Raw genomic sequence first — 19,366 nt, forward strand, 5'->3', positions numbered from 1 at the left:
TTCATTATTGTACGGCAAATGAAACGAAAGAATTGAAAATCCGTACGATGCCAGTTTATGCAATGTTAGCAAATKCAGAACTTTTAAATTCAAYTCAATGTAGAAAGGAACTGATTGAATTTCGAGAAGCCATTGATCAGCAGATATTATGGGGTTTAAAAGGTACGTGAAAGATACGAGACAATATCTATTATAAGAAATATTAAATATCATTGTGGAAAATAATTCTTCATTTTACTCTAAACGATATTTTTGGAATGATTATTTTATAGGGCAAAGATTTAAATAAGTAAGTTCGAAAGTCAAGGAAAAAACAATACTAAAAAAATTAAAAATATCTTTTTCTATAAATAATTTTTTACAGGGAAAGGATCGTCTTCCAATGATTCCTACTTTGTATAGCTTTTATTTAACATTCCAATTATTTAAAAATAAATTTTCTTTTTTCTAATTTTCAAATTGTAGATTGATAGTTCATTTTCAGTCTTCTGGAAAGTTTAAATTTTGAGTCGCAAACATTGTACATATTCTAGCATCGAATGTAACAATATAAAACAGGAAAATAAAAAATTTTTTAAAGTTTACTATAATATATTGTTGGCAAATGCTCATATAAGTTGCTTACAAATGCAAATTTTTCTACATAATGCGAAATAGAAAGCATAACAAATTATAATTATTTTAGGCGACTCTATTTATTTAAAAAAATCAGTTTAAAATCAACTTATTTGCGACTACCAAAATGGTTTTAACTTTCTGAGTCGCATATAATAATTAATTTCGATGGACAAAAGGATAAATTTAGTATTTTATTTTCTTTATCAAGTAATCGATGCCAGTGGCGAGCCAAAATCAGGATTCATTTATGGAAATAATTATTGGCTGGGTAGTAGAAGCCAATGCGAAGAAGCAGGAAACAAAAATCCCTTCCAACTAACGGAAGAGGTATTACAAAACAATTCGAGATTTCGTCCCATCCAGGATGAATTTCCACCGTTCGAAGTGAAATTCTTCGTTGCTAATTTTCAACATAATAGCACTTTGCAATACAACCTTTTAATACCCGAAGAAGTAAGTTTTTATTTAAAATTAAACCTGTGATTTTAATAAGTTAGTCAAATCTTTTGATTTTTTTCTTAGCAAGCATTGATAATACTCGGTTTGTGTTTACCAGCATCCTGTTCGAAGGATCAACTTTATATTCTTCTTGAAAACGTTTTGAGAAAAAGAATTCTTTTTAAAGGCGAATTATATTCAGCTGATTTTACGTTGTTAGAAGTAAGAGATCTAATAGATGACCATCGATGGTTATTAAGTGGAACATTCATTACAATGACGTAAAACAACAATTCGTTTATAATCTACGATAGTTCTTCGTTCAATATACAATATTATTATATTTTCTTGTTGTTGTCTGCTGTTAGGGTAATAGTCGTACTCACATTCCTATTAATGATAATAGGAACGGCCTACGATATCCTGATATACCAAAAACGATTGAAGAAAAATGACAATTATCTTGAAGACCGTAAAAATGTTAATTCTCTAGTAATAGGTAAGTTTATTTAATAATTTATAACCCTTTTGGGTGTTACAACATACTTTTGCGCAAATATCATTCCATACAAAATCCTTTGTACGTATCCTATCGTAGTATGAGGTAATACTTTTATATGTTCCAATAATTTTTACGAGAACTTTGCATGAGTCAGATATGTATTTGGGTGACTGATAACAAAAGGATTATTATAGTTACTATCTATGGATAAACAAATTATTATTTATTATCGTAAAGTTTATTTTTTTAGATGAACTTCAAAAGCTAAACGATAATAATAAGGATCAAATGGAAAAATTAAAATACTATAGTTTTTTTGGTAAAATATTCATAGCTTTTTCCGCATATTCGAACACGAAAATAATATTTAGTATTAAATCTGAAGATGCTGGTATTCCGGTTATACACGGATTAAGATTTYTTTCGATGATATGGATTATTATGCTGCATACAGTATACTTTTCAATGGATTTTATAGGTAAAGTATAGATAATTCAAATTAAAATTAATTTATTCTCTAATAAGATATTTTTTTGTTAATTTTATTTATGTTTGTTTATTCATTGTTTTTTTGTTTTCCTATATTTAATTGAAGACAATAAGCCATTGGTTATAAGAAAATTGGACGGTTTTATTTTTCACGTAATATACAATGGGACTCTGGCAGTAGATACATTCTTTTGTTTTGGTGGTTTTCTTGTCTCCTACTTGTATTTAAAAAAAGTTATTGGCAAGAATATACGTAAACCGCATAACTATTTAAATGTAATAAAATTATATTTTCTCGCACTTCTAAAAAGGTTTATTAGGTAAGACCATTTTTTTAAATGCTACATATCTATTATAATTAATTTAATTTATGCATAAATTTTTTTAATGTACGAATGATAAAAACACTATTTTGTTATAATACAAATAATATTATTAATAATAGCAGTGAACCGTAAATGGTGGCTCGTTAATATGATTCCTTTTTATAAAGACCGTTATTCGTGTAGATAGTAACACATAAGGCCTAATAAGCGATTACGAAATAATAATTAAAAAACAAGAATTATATGTATTTGTTACGGGTAATTTGTTGATTATTAGGGTATATTATAGAATACCTACTGTAAACGGGCAATGTATTTAAAGGAGTATGTATTTCACAAATTTACCAGTCATTGTACAGACTGTCATGATAGTTTTAATATAATAAATTTTCTTTTCTTACTTTAAGAATTATTAAAGTACAGTTGTGGGGGTTGAAATCTCAAGTAATTTCAAGTTAAACAATTCATGGAAATTATAAACAGTGTACACAAATTCCTAAACAAGTTTTTGATCAATCTATTAGGTTGGTGCATATAAAATGTCGGATTTTATTTACATGTGAACGTTTTTCCCCTGTTTTCGTTATTTTTTCGTTTCTGGTATAATTTTGTTTATGGTCGTAATGTCCATTGCCAGAGTCACATTTCAACAAAGCAAATTTTCTCAAAAGTGTTCAATTTTTTAATTTTTTTTTAATTTTGTGAGGATATGAATTCAACTGATATTCGTGTAATTTTTATATATGAGTATAAATTTGGTAATAATGCTACAACATTTGCACGTAATATAAACCAGGCGTTTGGGGAGAATACTGTTAACGATCGAAAAGTGCATCGTTAGTTTAAAAAACTTTGGTTTCCTGAATTTTCCCTTTAAAAGAAGACTCAAGACGTCTGAAAAAAATGATACTCTGAAAATATTGGTGGAAATGAATCCAACTTTATCTACAAGGGAACTTGCTTCTAGAATGAAAATTGACCATGCAACAATATTACGACATCTTTCTGAAATTGGCAAGATGAACAAAATGGTTAAATGGATACAGCACTAATTAACCAAGCAAAATAAGCTTGCTTAATTAAACGTATTTTCTTCACTATTAACCCGATTTTTCAAAATAAATTAAAATATGATATTTTGCCGCACTTATCTTATTCACCAGATCTTTCGCTAACTAACTTTTATTTTCTTAAACATTTAAAACAATTTTTACGTGCTTAACAGTCTAAAAATGAAGACATTCTGAAAAAGTCCATATCAGTGTTCATTGATTCTAAAAATCAGAATTTTTTTAAGACAGGCATCTGTGTATTATAATCTCGTTGGGAAAAGTGTATTTAAGCAAATAGAGTTTATTTTGATTAAATAAACCGATTTTGAAAAAAGATACGAAGTTTTATATATTTACTTAAAAATCCGATATTTCTTACGCACAAACCTAATACAAAAAGTGCGTCAGTGACCCTTGTATAAAGCAGGGAGGGCGAGTTGGGAAGTAATTTCAAGTTTAGAGAAAAAAATACGACATATAGGGAAAGAACAAAGAAAGTTCAAGAAATAAACGATTTAAGGTTGTTTAACCCTTGTAAGTGTGCTTTTATCGAGTATTGATTCTTAAATTACAACGATTATGCATATTTTGAGAAAATTCGATCTTTATCTATATTTGATAGAAGCTCATTTGACAAACTAAGCCACATTTTTCAGATTCACTACAATTTTTTGGAGATTTTGAAGAATGTTCACATTATATACATCGCCCGTAACATATCCAATATAAATCATAATAATAAATATCTTTTTTTTAATTTTCCTAGACTGTTTTAAATTTTATTTACTTGAATATCAGAATATACAAAAGCTTTATAGATTTTTACATAAATTTGTTTAAAATTAGAAATATAATTATTGAGAATATCTTACTTATTTTTTGCTACTTCTGCTATTTTAGATTATCACCTACTTTTATGATATTAATCGGATTACTACAGTTAAATGTAACGTGGTACAGTAAAACATCGCTCTTCTATATAACGGAACGTTCACACGAAACTTGTCCGAAATATTGGTGGAGAAATATCCTTTATATTCATAATCTTTTTAGTCCACAAGATATGGTATGGGCCTATGTTAATAGCAATTTTAAAAATTCTCCTATGAGTTAGTTAATAATAGATACATTATTACTTATCAATATCAATCTTTGCAGTGTATGAGTTGGAGTTGGTAYTTGGCGAACGATATGCAATACTATGTCATAGTAAATTTGCTGTTATTTTTATCTTCAAGGTAAGGCCACTCACATTTTATTAAACATTTTTTTATATAAAAAGTTCTTTCTAATTGTAAATAATTTTAATTGATCGAACATAATTTTATTTCAGATACTTTAAAGTAGCAGCTTGTTTGTTGGGCTTATTGTTTATCTCATCAATAATTCATTCTGGCTATATATCTTACATTTATAATTATCTTCCTATGTAAATATCAATATTAATTTTTATACATATTTCTGGTAATGTATATTAAGAGAACATTTTATAGAAAGTTTACTTTAAACAGGAATTGTGTTTAATGAGCAAGTATTTCACAGATTATTGTGTTATTTAACTGAATGCAAAGATGATTTCTTCAAAGATGAGGAAATCTGAAGCTGTTGTAATTAAACAAACCGTGAAAACTTGAAATTTCTATCTTTCTGCTTTCAGTAATATATCGACAGTCTTATGCAATTAATTGTATTAAACTCATTTTTCACTAGCTACTTACGGACTTACTAGCGATTCACGAAAGTATTTGAAAACTAGCCATGAAATACTTTATTAATTATAAGTACAGTTTACGACACTTACTAACATATTATGAACATTGGACGTATGTATGATTCTGTAGATTATATAGGTAAAGTTTCAAGACAATCGAAATATACATATGATTAATTATGATTTTGTTCATACAAACGAAAAGATTGCTAAAAAAAAGTGTTATAGAATATACTTATTATAATTAATAAAATTTTTCATGGCAGTTGTTCAAATACTTTCGTGAGTCACTGTATACTGGGTCTTTCAATTAACTATACCACCTTAAATATATATTTTTTTTCTACGATAGAGAAAAATGGCTGATATCAAAAAATTTTCTACTCGTAGAAACCGAAATAGCGAAAGGCCGAATTTATTTTCAAGGTCATTTTTATCGATATTTTCAGGTCATCGTATTTTTCCTAAATGAAACTGCATACTTTTAGTAAAACAGTCTTATAGCTATTAAAAAACCSAATCCAACGAGGTGCAGTTTGTTTAACTTTATGTTACTTTTAACAAAAATTTTTGGAAAATGTTTTTAGTCACTTCAGAACCCGCTCGGGGGACGGTAAATGAATTTAAGGTGGTCTAGTCAAATGAAAGACTCTATATATAGGCTGTTTTCTATTTGAAGATAAATATATACGAGCGAATTTGTATAAAAAGATACTCGCGTCAAAGTATGCTTTAATGAAATGGTTATTGAATCAATAAATTACCGATTTTTTGCATTACAGCTTTGACAGACAATGGAGTCTTGGAAAAGAGATTTATTTTTCACCATGGGTTAGGATAGGACCTTACCTTGTGGGTGTGATCGCTGCGTATATTGTTTTGAAATTAAACCACAAATTATTATGGAAAAAAGTAAACGAATATTCTAATCGTTTATCACTTAAACATACTACATGATCGAATAATTTTCTTGATGATTTTGATGTTTACTCCAATGTTAATTTAACTGATTTTAGAAAACAATAATACTTTTTTGGATACTCGGCAGTTTGTGCAATCTAATAGTACTCATTGGATTATATCAGACAAGAATATCAGTTTTGGCTGCTGCTTTTTACGTTGCACTCGGTAGAAATGTATGGGCAATTGGTATAGCATGGGTAATAATAGCATGTTGTACAAATAATGGAGGTATAAATAAATATCTCATACGATTGTGTTTAACTTGACAGTATTACTTTCTTATCGTTTTTAATTAGATCATTTTGTATTTTAGGTATAGTGAATCGTATTCTTTCGTGGAAGATTTGGATACCATTAAGTAGGTTGACTTACGCAGCCTTTCTGTTAAATCCTTTTCTCTTAAGTTCTGTGAACTTTTTTAATGAAAGTTCCATTCACTTTGATGTTTTAACGAGCGTATGTATTATTATTTCTTGTTTTATTATACAGATTGGTTAAGTAAGTTTTAATTAATTATCGTGTGTGTATTGTTCTGCTTTATTTCCCAGTTAATTTCAGGTCTAGGATACATAGTAATTATTTACACGTGTTCTTACGTGATATCGTTGATGTTCGAACTGCCATACATTTTCTTGACGAAGGAAGTGATGGATTACTTGAATAGAAAAATATGATTTTATTTTTTCGCTTTTATGATATTAGTTTTCCATTATAACTAACGATCACGATGAAAAAAAAGACCATAGAATTATTTCTCTTCGATGTTAGTATAAGTTTATTGAAAAATATGAGTAATTTGAAAAATCTGTAACATTATTAAAATGTTCTATTCAATACGCAAGTGTTCGTTTTAATCTTTTCTATGAAAAAGTGATTATGTAGGTAATTAAATCGAAATTTAGTAAAAAAAAATAAATAGCACGTACAACTCCGTGCAAGATTTTTTACGTGAAAATTCTTTATCACAGATGACTATTTATATTCGACAGATATATAATTATTTTGCAAAAAATATTGTAGGATTTTTAGTGGGAAAAACAATTTTATTCTAATCTTTATTACAGAATGCAGAACCTCTCTCTTACATCGCTCAACACTCACTGCCCTTTGTCGCTCGTGCATTCATTCGTCGCATTCACATAGTCCTTTATTTCGTCCGTTGTATTAGGTTACTTAAAATCGAACAAGTGCCTATCGCCTTATGCTAACAAACCTGCGTCTTTATCGACAGCCCTAAAAGATAAGACGGCGACGCGTACCGTCTCCTACAATATTTTTATTTAGAAAATTCGTTAGGATAAGTGTCGTAATAGGCAACAAACAGAACAGATTGAATAGAAAAATTATTAGGTCTACAATCTTTCTTTCGTAGTTTTCCTATAGAGTATTTTAGCGGTTAGTTAGTGGTCAAAATAAATATATCATATACCTCATACAATAAGCTTGGGCATCTGTTCACATAATCCCATTGAAACATTGTTCGATTTATGTTTCAACTAAAAGTTGTTCTTGATTGAAAATGTCATAAAAAATAGCATAAAATAGCATGAAAAAAATGTCGATAAATCATCTTATATATCTGTAAACTAATTGTGAAATGGAATTAATTTATCTTTAACTCAATTAGTATAAAAATGAATAATACTACATGTAAAATGTAGTTGCCAGTTACCTTAGACAGTTAACCACAAAATCAACAATATAAAATAACCTGTTGACCTGTAAGAAAATTAATCCTAATTCTTTAATTAATCCTTAATTAAATTAAGACTTAGTGATTAAAACCAAAACATCAAAGAGAACTATTTGTTTCATTTGTTTATTTATGAAATCCCATGTACTTAAATCTGAACTTATGAACACCACCGCCGCCCTCATGGAGAATTATCGTACTCGGTATTTAGTCATTTTCAACAACACAATTTCGACGAAAACGCGTATCTGGATTGTCCTCATTGTATATACCTTCGTTTTTGGATCTAAAAACGTGTTATTGTAGTCAGAAGAGAGAAGAAGATAACTGCCATAGGAAAACAATAAACTTTAATGTCGTTTCGTTTATTACAGGTAGGCATAAAATTTTAAAGATAGAAAATAAATCAAATCGTTTATTACAGAAACCCAGAATCGTTTATTAATCTGCGTCAACCCTTTGTATAAATCCCTCGACATTATATGTATAACCAGTTATTTACAATAAAGCCTCAAATTTAGGAAAAACAAAAACGGCGGAAACGTAGTTGAACACCTAATATACAATAATTGAATTTATTTCATGTATTCGTACACTTTATTCTGATATTATTATTTATTATTTTTTATTTATTTATACTCCGTCCCTTTCGGGTTTGGAGGGTTTCCGATACAATTTTCCTTTTTACAAAAATTCAGAAATTCAAAAATTCAAACAAACAACTATTATATATATACTATCTCAATACATTTAAATTTTAAAACAAAACTGAAACTAAAACAAAATTTTTCTTTATTCTGATATTTGCGTAGATAAAGTTGAGACGATTACTTTATTATAGCTAAAATAAGATAATTACGTTCTCGTATCGATTTTGGAACAAAATCATGACGAATGATTCGATGATCAAAAATGATGTTGAGTATTTTTCACCTTTAATGTATTGTCGTGTATCTGCATGTCTTATCAGATTTGTATCAATTATGCAATGCTGCTGTGACTGGAATAGATAGTGTTTGGAAGGAATTATTTATAGGTTATATACTGTTTTCGGGAGAAGTTTTAAACCTAACGCAAAGATATGATCCTAATTCGTTTTAGAAAAATATGTTTAGGTATTTTCATGCTGAAAAGATATCAATTAAATTTATTCGTCAAAACAGTCGAACGAATGGATATGTTACGAGACTTGTTTTTCTGACAACAATGATCTCTATAAATGACTCAAGAAAAAAAATCAGATTATATTCATTATTCAAATCATAAAATATTTACGTTCACGTTTTTTTCTAACGCTCTCAATAGGTCGTGTAACGATCCGTTACAAAAATAAGAACGTTCGATTTGTATGAATTGAAATGTATTCTTTTTTTGCGTGTTTTTTATCTCTATTCCACATCTACTCGTGAAAGTTTTGTTTATTTATGTTTTTATTTACTTTTGTCAGAATTCGTGTCCACTATAACGGTAATTTAACATAATTAACGTATTTTAAAATAACTATGTACAATATGTATGTGCACTCTTTTAATTAACACATTAATAAAATATTTTTAAATATTACTGTGTACAGGATGGCAAAAATTTTAAGAAATTGTAGTAATTATTAAGATGAGTGCAAATTGTCTAATTACTCTGGATTATAAAAGTATTTCCTTCGATGAAAATAAACTTTTATTATTTATATCAGATGAGTCTAAAAGTTCGTGCGCATTTTTGCGAAATTTTTCAACAGTGTAATGCATACGAATTTTTGGACTGAACTAATAAATTTTCGATATCGTAAGCAAGGCTCTAAGCAACATAACCTAAATCTAGGTAGAGAAAATTGTTTGGAAATACATTCGTTAGAGGTTATCAAGTTGTTATAAATGTAGGAATGAGAAATGATCGAATGCCGAGTGAGCGAACAATGAAAGAATAGAGTCTCGTGTGTCAGCTTATCGCACCGAGACTTCTGGGACATTCCCGAACCGGAGGATAGAAGCAGATCGGCCAGTCGGGAATGTTATGGAAGATGCGAAAAAGGAAGTAGGTGCATGGTGGGGACTAATGTATAAATTGGGGGGCAATCGGTTGTTAATGGCAGTCGTCATGGTGATAAAGAAAGTCATTACAAATAGTCGTAACAAAGAGTTGTTACAAAGAGTTGATATAGGTATTTGATAGAGAGTGAGTGTGTCGGTATAACGGTTATCAGTTGTACAATCAGTTGTTAGATGGAGTGTATCACATTACTTAAGAACTTTTGTGAAGCATAGTTATAAGACTAATCCTATCTATCCTATATTAAATATATTATTTTAAGTAGAAGTGACTTTGGTGTAAGTTAATTAATACCTCTGCACCAAAACCAAATCCTACATAAATATCCTCAATTTATGTTACTTTACATAAATTTGCATTAATTATTTTGATGAGATTTAATAATCTTGAAAGTGATACATATTAAAAACGGAATAATCACCTTGGAATAAAGTATGTTAATTATTTGTCGACCGTCTAGTGATGATGCAATAAAAAGATTAATGATTGTGTTTACTAAAGCTGATCTGCCTCGCAAACTTCTTAAAATACTTTTTTCTTGTAAAAGATATTGTATTTTTATTAATAAGGGAATATATAATGAATTTTTTCAAAGAATCATTGTAAGTAATTTGTGTTTACGCGTGATAAAAAACCTCTCGTGTCTACGGACGTAATAAACTGAGTTCTGATTATTGATATTATTTACACTGCGAAATAAAAAGACAAATACGATAGCAAGAAATTAATATCTTTCAAATTAGTCAGGTAAATGTAGATAAGTCTTTTGCATTTTCTTAACAAGGATATGCTAACTTCAAATTTGTTTTTCCCGCCATGACAAATAGTTACTTTTTATAAAATTAAAACAAAACTTCCTTTCTCGAATAATTAACAAACATTTATTGTACAATGGGCCAGTAGGTTGGTTAGCCTGTCGTAAGGATGTCTAGATTTCTGTTGGTTATGTATGAATCTAGTGTTTTACCGCATGGTGAAGTTATTTTTGATCCCCAATTTGGATGCTTGCCGTTGAAATTGCCAACTGCTATAAATTTATTACCTAATGCCTTGAAAAAGTTGTTCCATTGATTGGTTAAAATTTGGAATCTTGGTGGTGCATAAATAGCCGAGAGTTTAAGGGGTTACATGGGTTTACACCGGGAGAAAATAGCATATTTTCAACAATTTTTTTTTCTATATAAAAAATGGAATTCTTATTCAAACTTTTTATAGTATTTAAGATACATATTTAAAGAACATTTTCTTAATTTTTGGTTGAAAAATATTTTAAACTCAGCCATTGCGACGTCATTTCCGGTGACCCCACCGAAAAAAAGTGTTTTCGCGTTGACAGCAGAATTTATAAACGGTGGGGGTTTTTCTGTTGAAAAAAATAGGGTCTTTTAGTGAATACTTAAAACTAGAAACTGGACGAAGAAAAAAGAAAAAAATTGATATTTGGATTTTGGCAACGTTTTTAGCAAGAACATTCAAATTTCGCTACAATTGTCACCACATTTTGGTTTCTTAAAATTCGATTTTATGAAAAAAATGAAAATCCTTCGTCCAAGTCCTTGTCAATAGTATCACGAAGACGTGTAGCAAATTTCATCAAAATCGGTTAAATAGTTTTCGAGAAATCTTGACAACCGATTTTAGAAAAAGCGTTTTGAGAAAAATGCGTTTAAAGATTTGAGTGCTGGTATAAGAGCCATTAAAGAGTGGAACTTCTCAGGGCTCTATCTTTAAAACTACTACTCCTATCGACTTCAAAATTGAATACAATATTCTAGGTGAGTTGTAGAATTGAAAAAAAATAAAAAAACAAAATTTTGAAAGTCCCAAACCCATGTAACCCCTTAAGTAAATTACCCTGAGTTTCTAAGGTAATTGTGGTGGCTTGAAGGTAATCGTGGGCTGTTTTACTGTGTAGATGATGTTTGATCTCGTTCTTAATAATTATGGAAGTTTTACCAGTAAAGTGTTTTGTGTTGTACATAGTGTAGTATAGAATATTTATATAGTTTCTAATTTGTGAGATAAGTTTCGGAAAAGAACAGAATGTATATGTCGTGCGTGTATATAATTGGTTTTTGTAATCCGTTGCTGTTCCAGACCGATATTTTTAATTGTGTATCCATAATTTGCTGTTAAGTAACGTATTTTTTTATTTATCTTGCGTTTTTTTTATTTTTGTAATTTATTTGACTTAGCGGGAATCCAATTATGCGAATCTTTCAAATCTGTATGCATTTCGTTTTCTATAAACGAGTTTCTATTATCAATTTTGATTATTCTCTTTTGTGTATAAGCAAGATTAGAAGATTGTTTTGGTTCCCTAGATTGTTAACTTGTTTCGGTATTTTGAATAATGAATCTGTTGCCGTTATTAACGATTTTAAGAGGTGAGATATTGTTAGTTTCCATGGTCAAAGCTTTTTGCCATAGGTTTGAACACGCGGTTACTCGCAAGAGTGCACAGTGTTACCTCACTAGGACACTGGTCACTTCACTCTTGTATCTGTGATGTAAACCTAACGTACGTTACACTGTATCTCAACGTATTTCTTATTTAAATATTTATATTCTCGGGAGTGGTAGATAAATACTTCCGTATTTACTAACAATTACCGGGAAAGTCGGATAAAGGTATAACTCTTTATCTATTGGGTTGGCAAAAAAGTAATTTCGATTTTTTAGCGTAAAATAAAACTCCAATTTTCTATACAAAAAATGAACTTTAATCAGTCAAATAACTTCTATTCTGTTCGATGACTTTTTGCCATCTTTCTGGTAACTTTATGATTCCACCGGTCACAGAATTTCTGGTCCTTAATAGCAAAAAACTAAACTAACAATAAGAGTGATTTGAGGTCATCGTTATTATTGAAATTTTTACTATTTGAGAAGTTTTGTAAACTTTGGAATAAATGATAATCCGATGGTACAAGGTCGGGGCTGTATGGGGGATGCGACATCACTTCCCAACCAAGCTCCAATAGTTTCGTACGTGTTGCTAAAGATGTGCGAGGCCTCGTATTGTCGTATTGTTAAAAAATAAAAGTTAACTGTAATTCAAGTAAAAAAAAAGTAAAAAAAAGATATTAAAAAACCTATTATTTCTAATTTTTTTGTAATAAATAATTTTCTCTTTCCGGTATATATATAAAAATTAAAAAATATGAAAAATCAATTTGAAAACAGATAGAAAAAAATTATTAAAAAAAACTTTCCCCATGATGGATCGAACACTAACTAGCAGCACGACAAGCGAGAACGCTACTACATACGCTAGCGCTCCATTTGATAAATAGTCGCACTTAAAATAATATAAATATGTATACAAATAAATCAAAACTTTAAAAGCTTTTTTCTCAAAATTGGCTTTGCATTTTGATAAAATACTTTACCACGTTAACACCCTAAACGTATACTACTAATAACCAAGGCTCGTTAAATTCCGTGAGGGCACAACCGTAAGGTCTCCTTGTCAGTGAGAAATCTTCAGAACGAAATTTTTTAAACAAATTCTGACAAGTGCGACCTGTTAAATAATCAACACCATAAACTTCGCATATCTCTTTGTGAGCCTCCGCCGCTTTCTTGCCTTTATGAAAATAAAAAAGTTTAATGTGTCGAAAATGCTTATTTTTGCACTCCATATTAAATCGTAAACTGACAGTTGTAAACGAAATTATACGAAATTGGTTTTTATAGCGACTTAAAGAACTAAATCTTAAAAGAAAAAAATTCTAACATTGACAAAAGAATAACGAGACAAACATAAAGCTAACTACTGGTGCAAACCGAAATTACTTTCTTGCCAATCCAATAAGTCGACCAGAACTGTATTCAATTTTTACAATACCTTGAAATTTCGATTTTTTAATTATATAATGTATCGTGTGTGTGTGTAGATCTATTTATATTTAATAAATTATTTATTTTATCGTATATCTTTCCCTCTCTTTGCGCAACATGACAATTAATATTCTCTTACATTTAGAAATTGAAGATATTTTCGGACACATGATCAATATCGTAATACTTACAATATCATGAATACTAGATTGTGACTAAAAAATGTACATAAGACGACAACTAATGACAATCAATGTTTAAAATTAGTTCAAGGAAAACTTCGTTTTCATTTATTCTTGATTTTATCTCTATCTGTTCAAATACTTCGGTGAGTTATTGTAAATGATCTGTTGACACGATGTGACTCGTGTAAGTGATTTATTGACGTTATCTGAAAACACGTTAGTGATAATAATTAAAAATGTGGAAAAAAAAGCATAAGAAAGCAACATTAGAAGAGTTAAAAATTATTATAAATTTATTTAAGGAGAATAATTTTTTATTCAAAAACAGTTGAAATATTAATATTAAAAGTCTACTGACATTAAGGATTTTTTACAAGAAAAAAATACATTCCCATTAACGTTTCTGCTAAAAGAAGTTTTACTTCATGAAATATTCATCAAATGAAGAAACTATGAGACCTTGATATTAAAAGTAGATAAAGATAGTAAAAAACTAAGTAAATAACAGCTTAGCATAATTACATATGGTAATTGATCTTCTGATGAAACAACTTATACTCGCGATCGATAATGATAATAATAATGGTTATTGTGGAGATGGCAGAGATTCAAGGAGGGATGGATTATAAAGAAAACATCCTCTGACATGCAATCAAACAGTTGTTGTCTTTCGTTCGTTTGGGTTGTGTGATAAATTTTCAACGAGTGCACTTAGTTCTTTCACGTTCGTCGTGTATTATTAATCGAGTATAGTTTCAAGTACTTTAGGTCATAGTTTTAAGTAATATCATTTGTTTATCTTCATATATATATATATATATTTTTCATTTTTAAATATTAATATATAATTAAATCTTATGTTGTCGAAAACAATTCTGTGAACTTCTCACAACTGCGAAGAAAAAAAAGGATCGCGTTAATTCGATTTATTTTTTTTCGAGAAATTCATCGTTTGACGACTTAATTTAGGTACTAATTAATAGTGATTCGTAATATTTTCGTAGTTTAAATGTTAAACACGAAGAAATTCTTCTCGTAAAAGCAAAAATATAGCGGAAAAATAGAATTCTTTCGACGAGCATTATATAGAAGTTAAAAAAATACAACGAAAGTACATCGGAACAACATCACATAGTAAAAATGGCACGTTCAGTACTCAAATTGCTAAAGTATTTCGCAGCATTTATTTTCATTCTTAATTATTGTACGGCAAATGAAACGAAAGAATTTAGGATTAGTGTGTTACCAGTTTATGCAAAGCTAGCAAACGCAGATCTTCGAAATTCAACTCAATGTGGCAAGAAACTGACTAAATATCGAGAAACCATTAATCAACAATTATTCTGGAGTTTAAAAAATACGTGAAAGTTACGAAAAAATCATTTTTATTATTAGTGATTTTAAATATTATTCTGCAAAATAATAATCACTTATTTAGTTCTTATGTAACTATGAACGTATACATATAAAGGATCGTATTAGGTTGGTGCGTATGAAATGTTGGATTTTAAAGTGAATATATAAAACTTCGTATCTTTTTTCAAAATCTGTTTATTTAATCAAAATAAACTCTATTTGCTTAAATACACCTTTCCCATCGAGATTATAATACACAGATGCCTGTCTTAAAGAAATTCTGACCTTTAGAATCAATGAACTCTGATATGGACTTTTTCAGATTGTCTCCATTTTTAGACTGTTTAGCACGTAAAAACTATTGTAAATTTAAAAAAAAATTAAAGTTAGTTAACGAAAGATCCGGTTAATAGGATAAGTGCGGCAAAATTTCATATTTTAATTTATTTAAAAAAATCGGGCAAATAGTGATGAAAATACTTTTAATTGATAAAGCTTATTTTGTTTGGTTAATTAGTGTTGTATCCACTTAACCATTTTTTTCATCTTGCCAATTTCAGAAAGATGTCGTAATTAAGTTGTATGGTCAATTTTTATTGTAGAAGCAAGTTCCCTTTTAGATAAAGTTGGATTCATTTCCACCAATGTTTTCAGAGTATCATTTTTTACAGACACCTTGAGTCTTCTTTTAAAGGGAAAATTCAGGAGACCAAAGTTTTTTAAACTAACGATGCACTTTTCGATCGTTAACAGTATTCTCCCCAAACGCCTGGTTTATATTACGTGCAAATGTTGTAGCATTATTACAAAATTTATACTCATCTATAAAAATTACACGAATATCGGTTGAATTCATATCCTCACAAAATTAAAAAAAAATTAAAAAGTTGAACACTTTTGAGAAAATTTGCTTTATTGAAATGTGACTCTGGCAATGGACATTACGACTATAAACAAAATTATACCAGAAACGAAAAAATAACGAAAACAGGGGAAAAACGTTCACATGCAAAGAAAATCCGACATTTTATATGCACCAACCTAATATTTACGAGCAATCCATATACGTGGGTCACTGATATTTTTATTATTATTTATATTATCACAAACTTATTTTTATTATTCTTTGATTTGAAAAATTTATGCATAAATTAATTCAATTATATTACATATATGACATTTGAAAAAAATGGTCTTACCTAATAAATCTTGTCAAGAGTACGAGAAAATATATTTTGATTACATTGAAATAATTAAATGGTTCACGTATGTTCTTGCTCATATCTTTTTTTAAATACAAGTAAGCGACAAAAAAATAACCAAAACCGAAAAAGTTATCAACTGCCATAATCTCATTGTACAATACATTATTTCTTACAGCTCTTGTTTTTATGTTTTTAGTATATCAGAACATCGTAGGCTGTTTCTATTATCATTAATAGGAATGTGAGTACGACTATTAGCTTAAAAAGATACAACAAGAAAAAATTTTTATTTTGATATTTATTGAAGGACTATCATAAATTATAAAAGAATTGTTGGTTTACGTCATTGTAATGAATGTTCCACTTAATAACCATCGATGGTCATCTATTAGATCTCTTACTTCACCCAACGTAAAATCAGCTGAATATAATTCGCCTTTAAAAAGAGTTCTTTTTCTCAAAACGTTTTCTAGAAGAATAGAAAGTTGATCCTTCGAACAAGATGCTGGTAAACACATACCGAGTATTATGAAATCCTACGCAAACAAAAATCAAAATTTTGAATAAAATTGTTAAAATCACTATTTTGAAATTCAACTTATTTGCGACCACCGAAATGATTTTTTCTTCCTGTGTCGTACATAAAAATTATTTTCGATCGACAAAAAAAAGAAATTTGTATTTTATTTCTTTTATCAAGTAGTCGATGCAAGCGGCGAGCCAAAGACAGGATTTATTTATGGAAATAATTATTGGTTGGGTAGTAGAAGCCAATGCGAAGACGCAAAAAACAGAGATCTTCTCATATTATCGGAAAAGTTATTACGGAACAATTCCAGATTTCGTCCTTTCGAGGAAGGATTTCCACCTTTTGAAGTGAAATTCTTTGTTGCTAATTTTCGACATAATAGTTCTTTGCAATACAACCTTTTAATACCCGAAGAAGTAAGTTTTTATTAAAAATTAAATTAGTGATTCAAATAAGTTAATCAAATCTTTATATTTTTTTCTTTGCAGGATTTGATAATACTCGGTATGTGCTTACCAGCATCCTGTTCGAAGAAACAACTTTCTATTCTTCTAAAAAACGTGTTGAGGAAAAGAATTCTTTTGAAAGGCAAACTGTACTAAGCCGATTTTACGTTGGTTGAAGTAAGAGATCTAATAGATGACCATCGATGGTTATTAAGTGGAACATTCATTATAATGACGTAAACCAACAATTTTTTTTATAATCTACGATAGTTCTTCGTTCAATATACAATATTATTATATTTTCTTGTTGTTGTCTGCTGTTAGGGTAATAGTTTTACTCACATTCCTATTAATGATAATAGGAACGGCCTACGATGTCCTGATATACCAAAAACGATTGCAGACAACTGACAATTTTCTTCAAGACCGTAAAAATGTTAATTCTCTAGCGATAGGTAAGTTTATTTAATAATTTACAATCCTTTTGTGTGTTACAACATACTTTTGCGCTAATATCATTTCATACAAAATTCTTTGTACGTATCCTATCGTAGTATGAGGTAATACTTTTATATGTTCTACTAATTTTTACGAGAACTTTGCATGAGTCAATTACGTATTTGGTTGACTGATAACAAAAGGATTATTATAGTTACTATCTATGGGTAAACAAATTATTATTTATTATCGTAACGTTTATTTTTATAGGTTAACTTCAAACGGTAAACGATAATAATAAGGATCAACTGGAAAAATTAGAACACCACAGTTATTTTTATAAAATACTCATAGCTTTTTCCGCATATTCGAACACGAAAATAATATTTAGTATTATATCTGAAGATGCTGGTATTCCGGTTATACACGGATTAAGATTTCTTTCGATGATATGGATTTTTAAGCTGCATACAGTTTACTTTTCAATGGATTTTTTTGGTAAAGAATAGATAATTCAGATTTAATTTAATTTATTCTCTAATAAGATATTTTTTTGTTAATGTTATTTATGTTTGTTTATTCATTGTTTTTTCGTTTTTCTATATTTAATTGAAGACAATAAGCCATTGGTTATAAGAAAATTGGACGGTTTTATTTTTCACGTAATATACAATGGGACTCTGGCAGTAGATACATTCTTTTGTTTTGGTGGTTTTCTTGTCTCCTACTTGTATTTAAAAAAAGTTATGGGCAATAATATACGGGAACCGCATAACTATTTATATGTAATAAAATTATATTTTTTCGCACTCCTAAAAAGGTTTATTAGGTAAAACCATTTTTTAAATGTCATTAATTAATAATAAATATAATATAACTTGTTGATACCGATCTTTGCAGTGTATGAGTTTGAGTTGATATTTGGCGAACGATATGCAATACTTTGTCATAGTAAATTTGCTGTTATTTTTATCTTCTAGGTAAGGCAACTAACATTTTAATAAACATCTTTTTGTATAAAAAGTTCTTTTTGAGCGAAAATAATTTCAATTAAACAAACATAATTGTATTTTAGATACTTCAAAGTAGCAGCTAGTTTGTTGGGTTTATTGTTTACCTCATCGATAATTCTTTCTGGCTATATATCATAAATTTATGTGTATATTGTACAACACTTACTAAGATATTATTATTAATTGACGTAGATTATATAGTTAAAGTTTTCAGGAAAATAAAAATATGTATACAATAGTTGTTAATTAAAAATATATTAATAAATGAGATTTTTATATAATATTTACGAAGATTATTACTGTTGCGTTTCCTACGCAACGAGTGAGTAGGGCGAAACGCCGGGGCGTGTACGGCCTTGCCAAGGCGTGAGACACGCGGGACAAAGCAGTATCTTTGTTTTTGGTGGTAACCACGGGAGCGCCAAGATCGTTGTAAGGACTCCTTCTTTCTTCTAGCTTGCGCTCTCCCACCACAGTTATTACGCCAATCATATGTATCGGCGGTCGCATTAG

The 19,366-nt window shown here is 29.1% G+C and overlaps 1 protein-coding gene and 1 long non-coding RNA gene across 2 annotated transcripts; both read left to right on the forward strand.

Moving 5' to 3' along the window:
• The first annotated feature begins 47 nt into the window (after positions 1-47).
• Positions 48-7,307, forward strand: LOC106792791 (nose resistant to fluoxetine protein 6-like). The gene is made up of 14 exons (XM_014759312.1): positions 48-162; positions 827-1,071; positions 1,141-1,207; positions 1,244-1,337; positions 1,425-1,555; positions 1,809-2,036; positions 2,154-2,367; positions 4,326-4,491; positions 4,584-4,663; positions 4,759-4,794; positions 5,919-6,048; positions 6,153-6,327; positions 6,413-6,555; positions 7,164-7,307. The coding sequence occupies exons 1-14, from the start codon at positions 48-50 to the stop codon at positions 7,305-7,307; spliced, it is 1,968 nt and encodes a 655-aa protein (XP_014614798.1).
• A 9,367-nt stretch (positions 7,308-16,674) lies between these two features.
• LOC106792792 lies at positions 16,675-19,134 on the forward strand. The gene is made up of 7 exons (XR_001382346.1): positions 16,675-17,372; positions 17,445-17,638; positions 17,727-17,857; positions 18,111-18,338; positions 18,456-18,669; positions 18,741-18,820; positions 18,916-19,134. It is a non-coding gene; the product is annotated as an uncharacterized LOC106792792 (long non-coding RNA).
• The last annotated feature ends 232 nt before the right edge of the window (positions 19,135-19,366 follow it).

Source organism: Polistes canadensis, unplaced genomic scaffold (assembly GCF_001313835.1).
Source record: "Polistes canadensis isolate GaletaPanama2010 unplaced genomic scaffold, ASM131383v1 scaffold_683, whole genome shotgun sequence".
NCBI lineage: Eukaryota > Metazoa > Arthropoda > Insecta > Hymenoptera > Vespidae > Polistes > Polistes canadensis.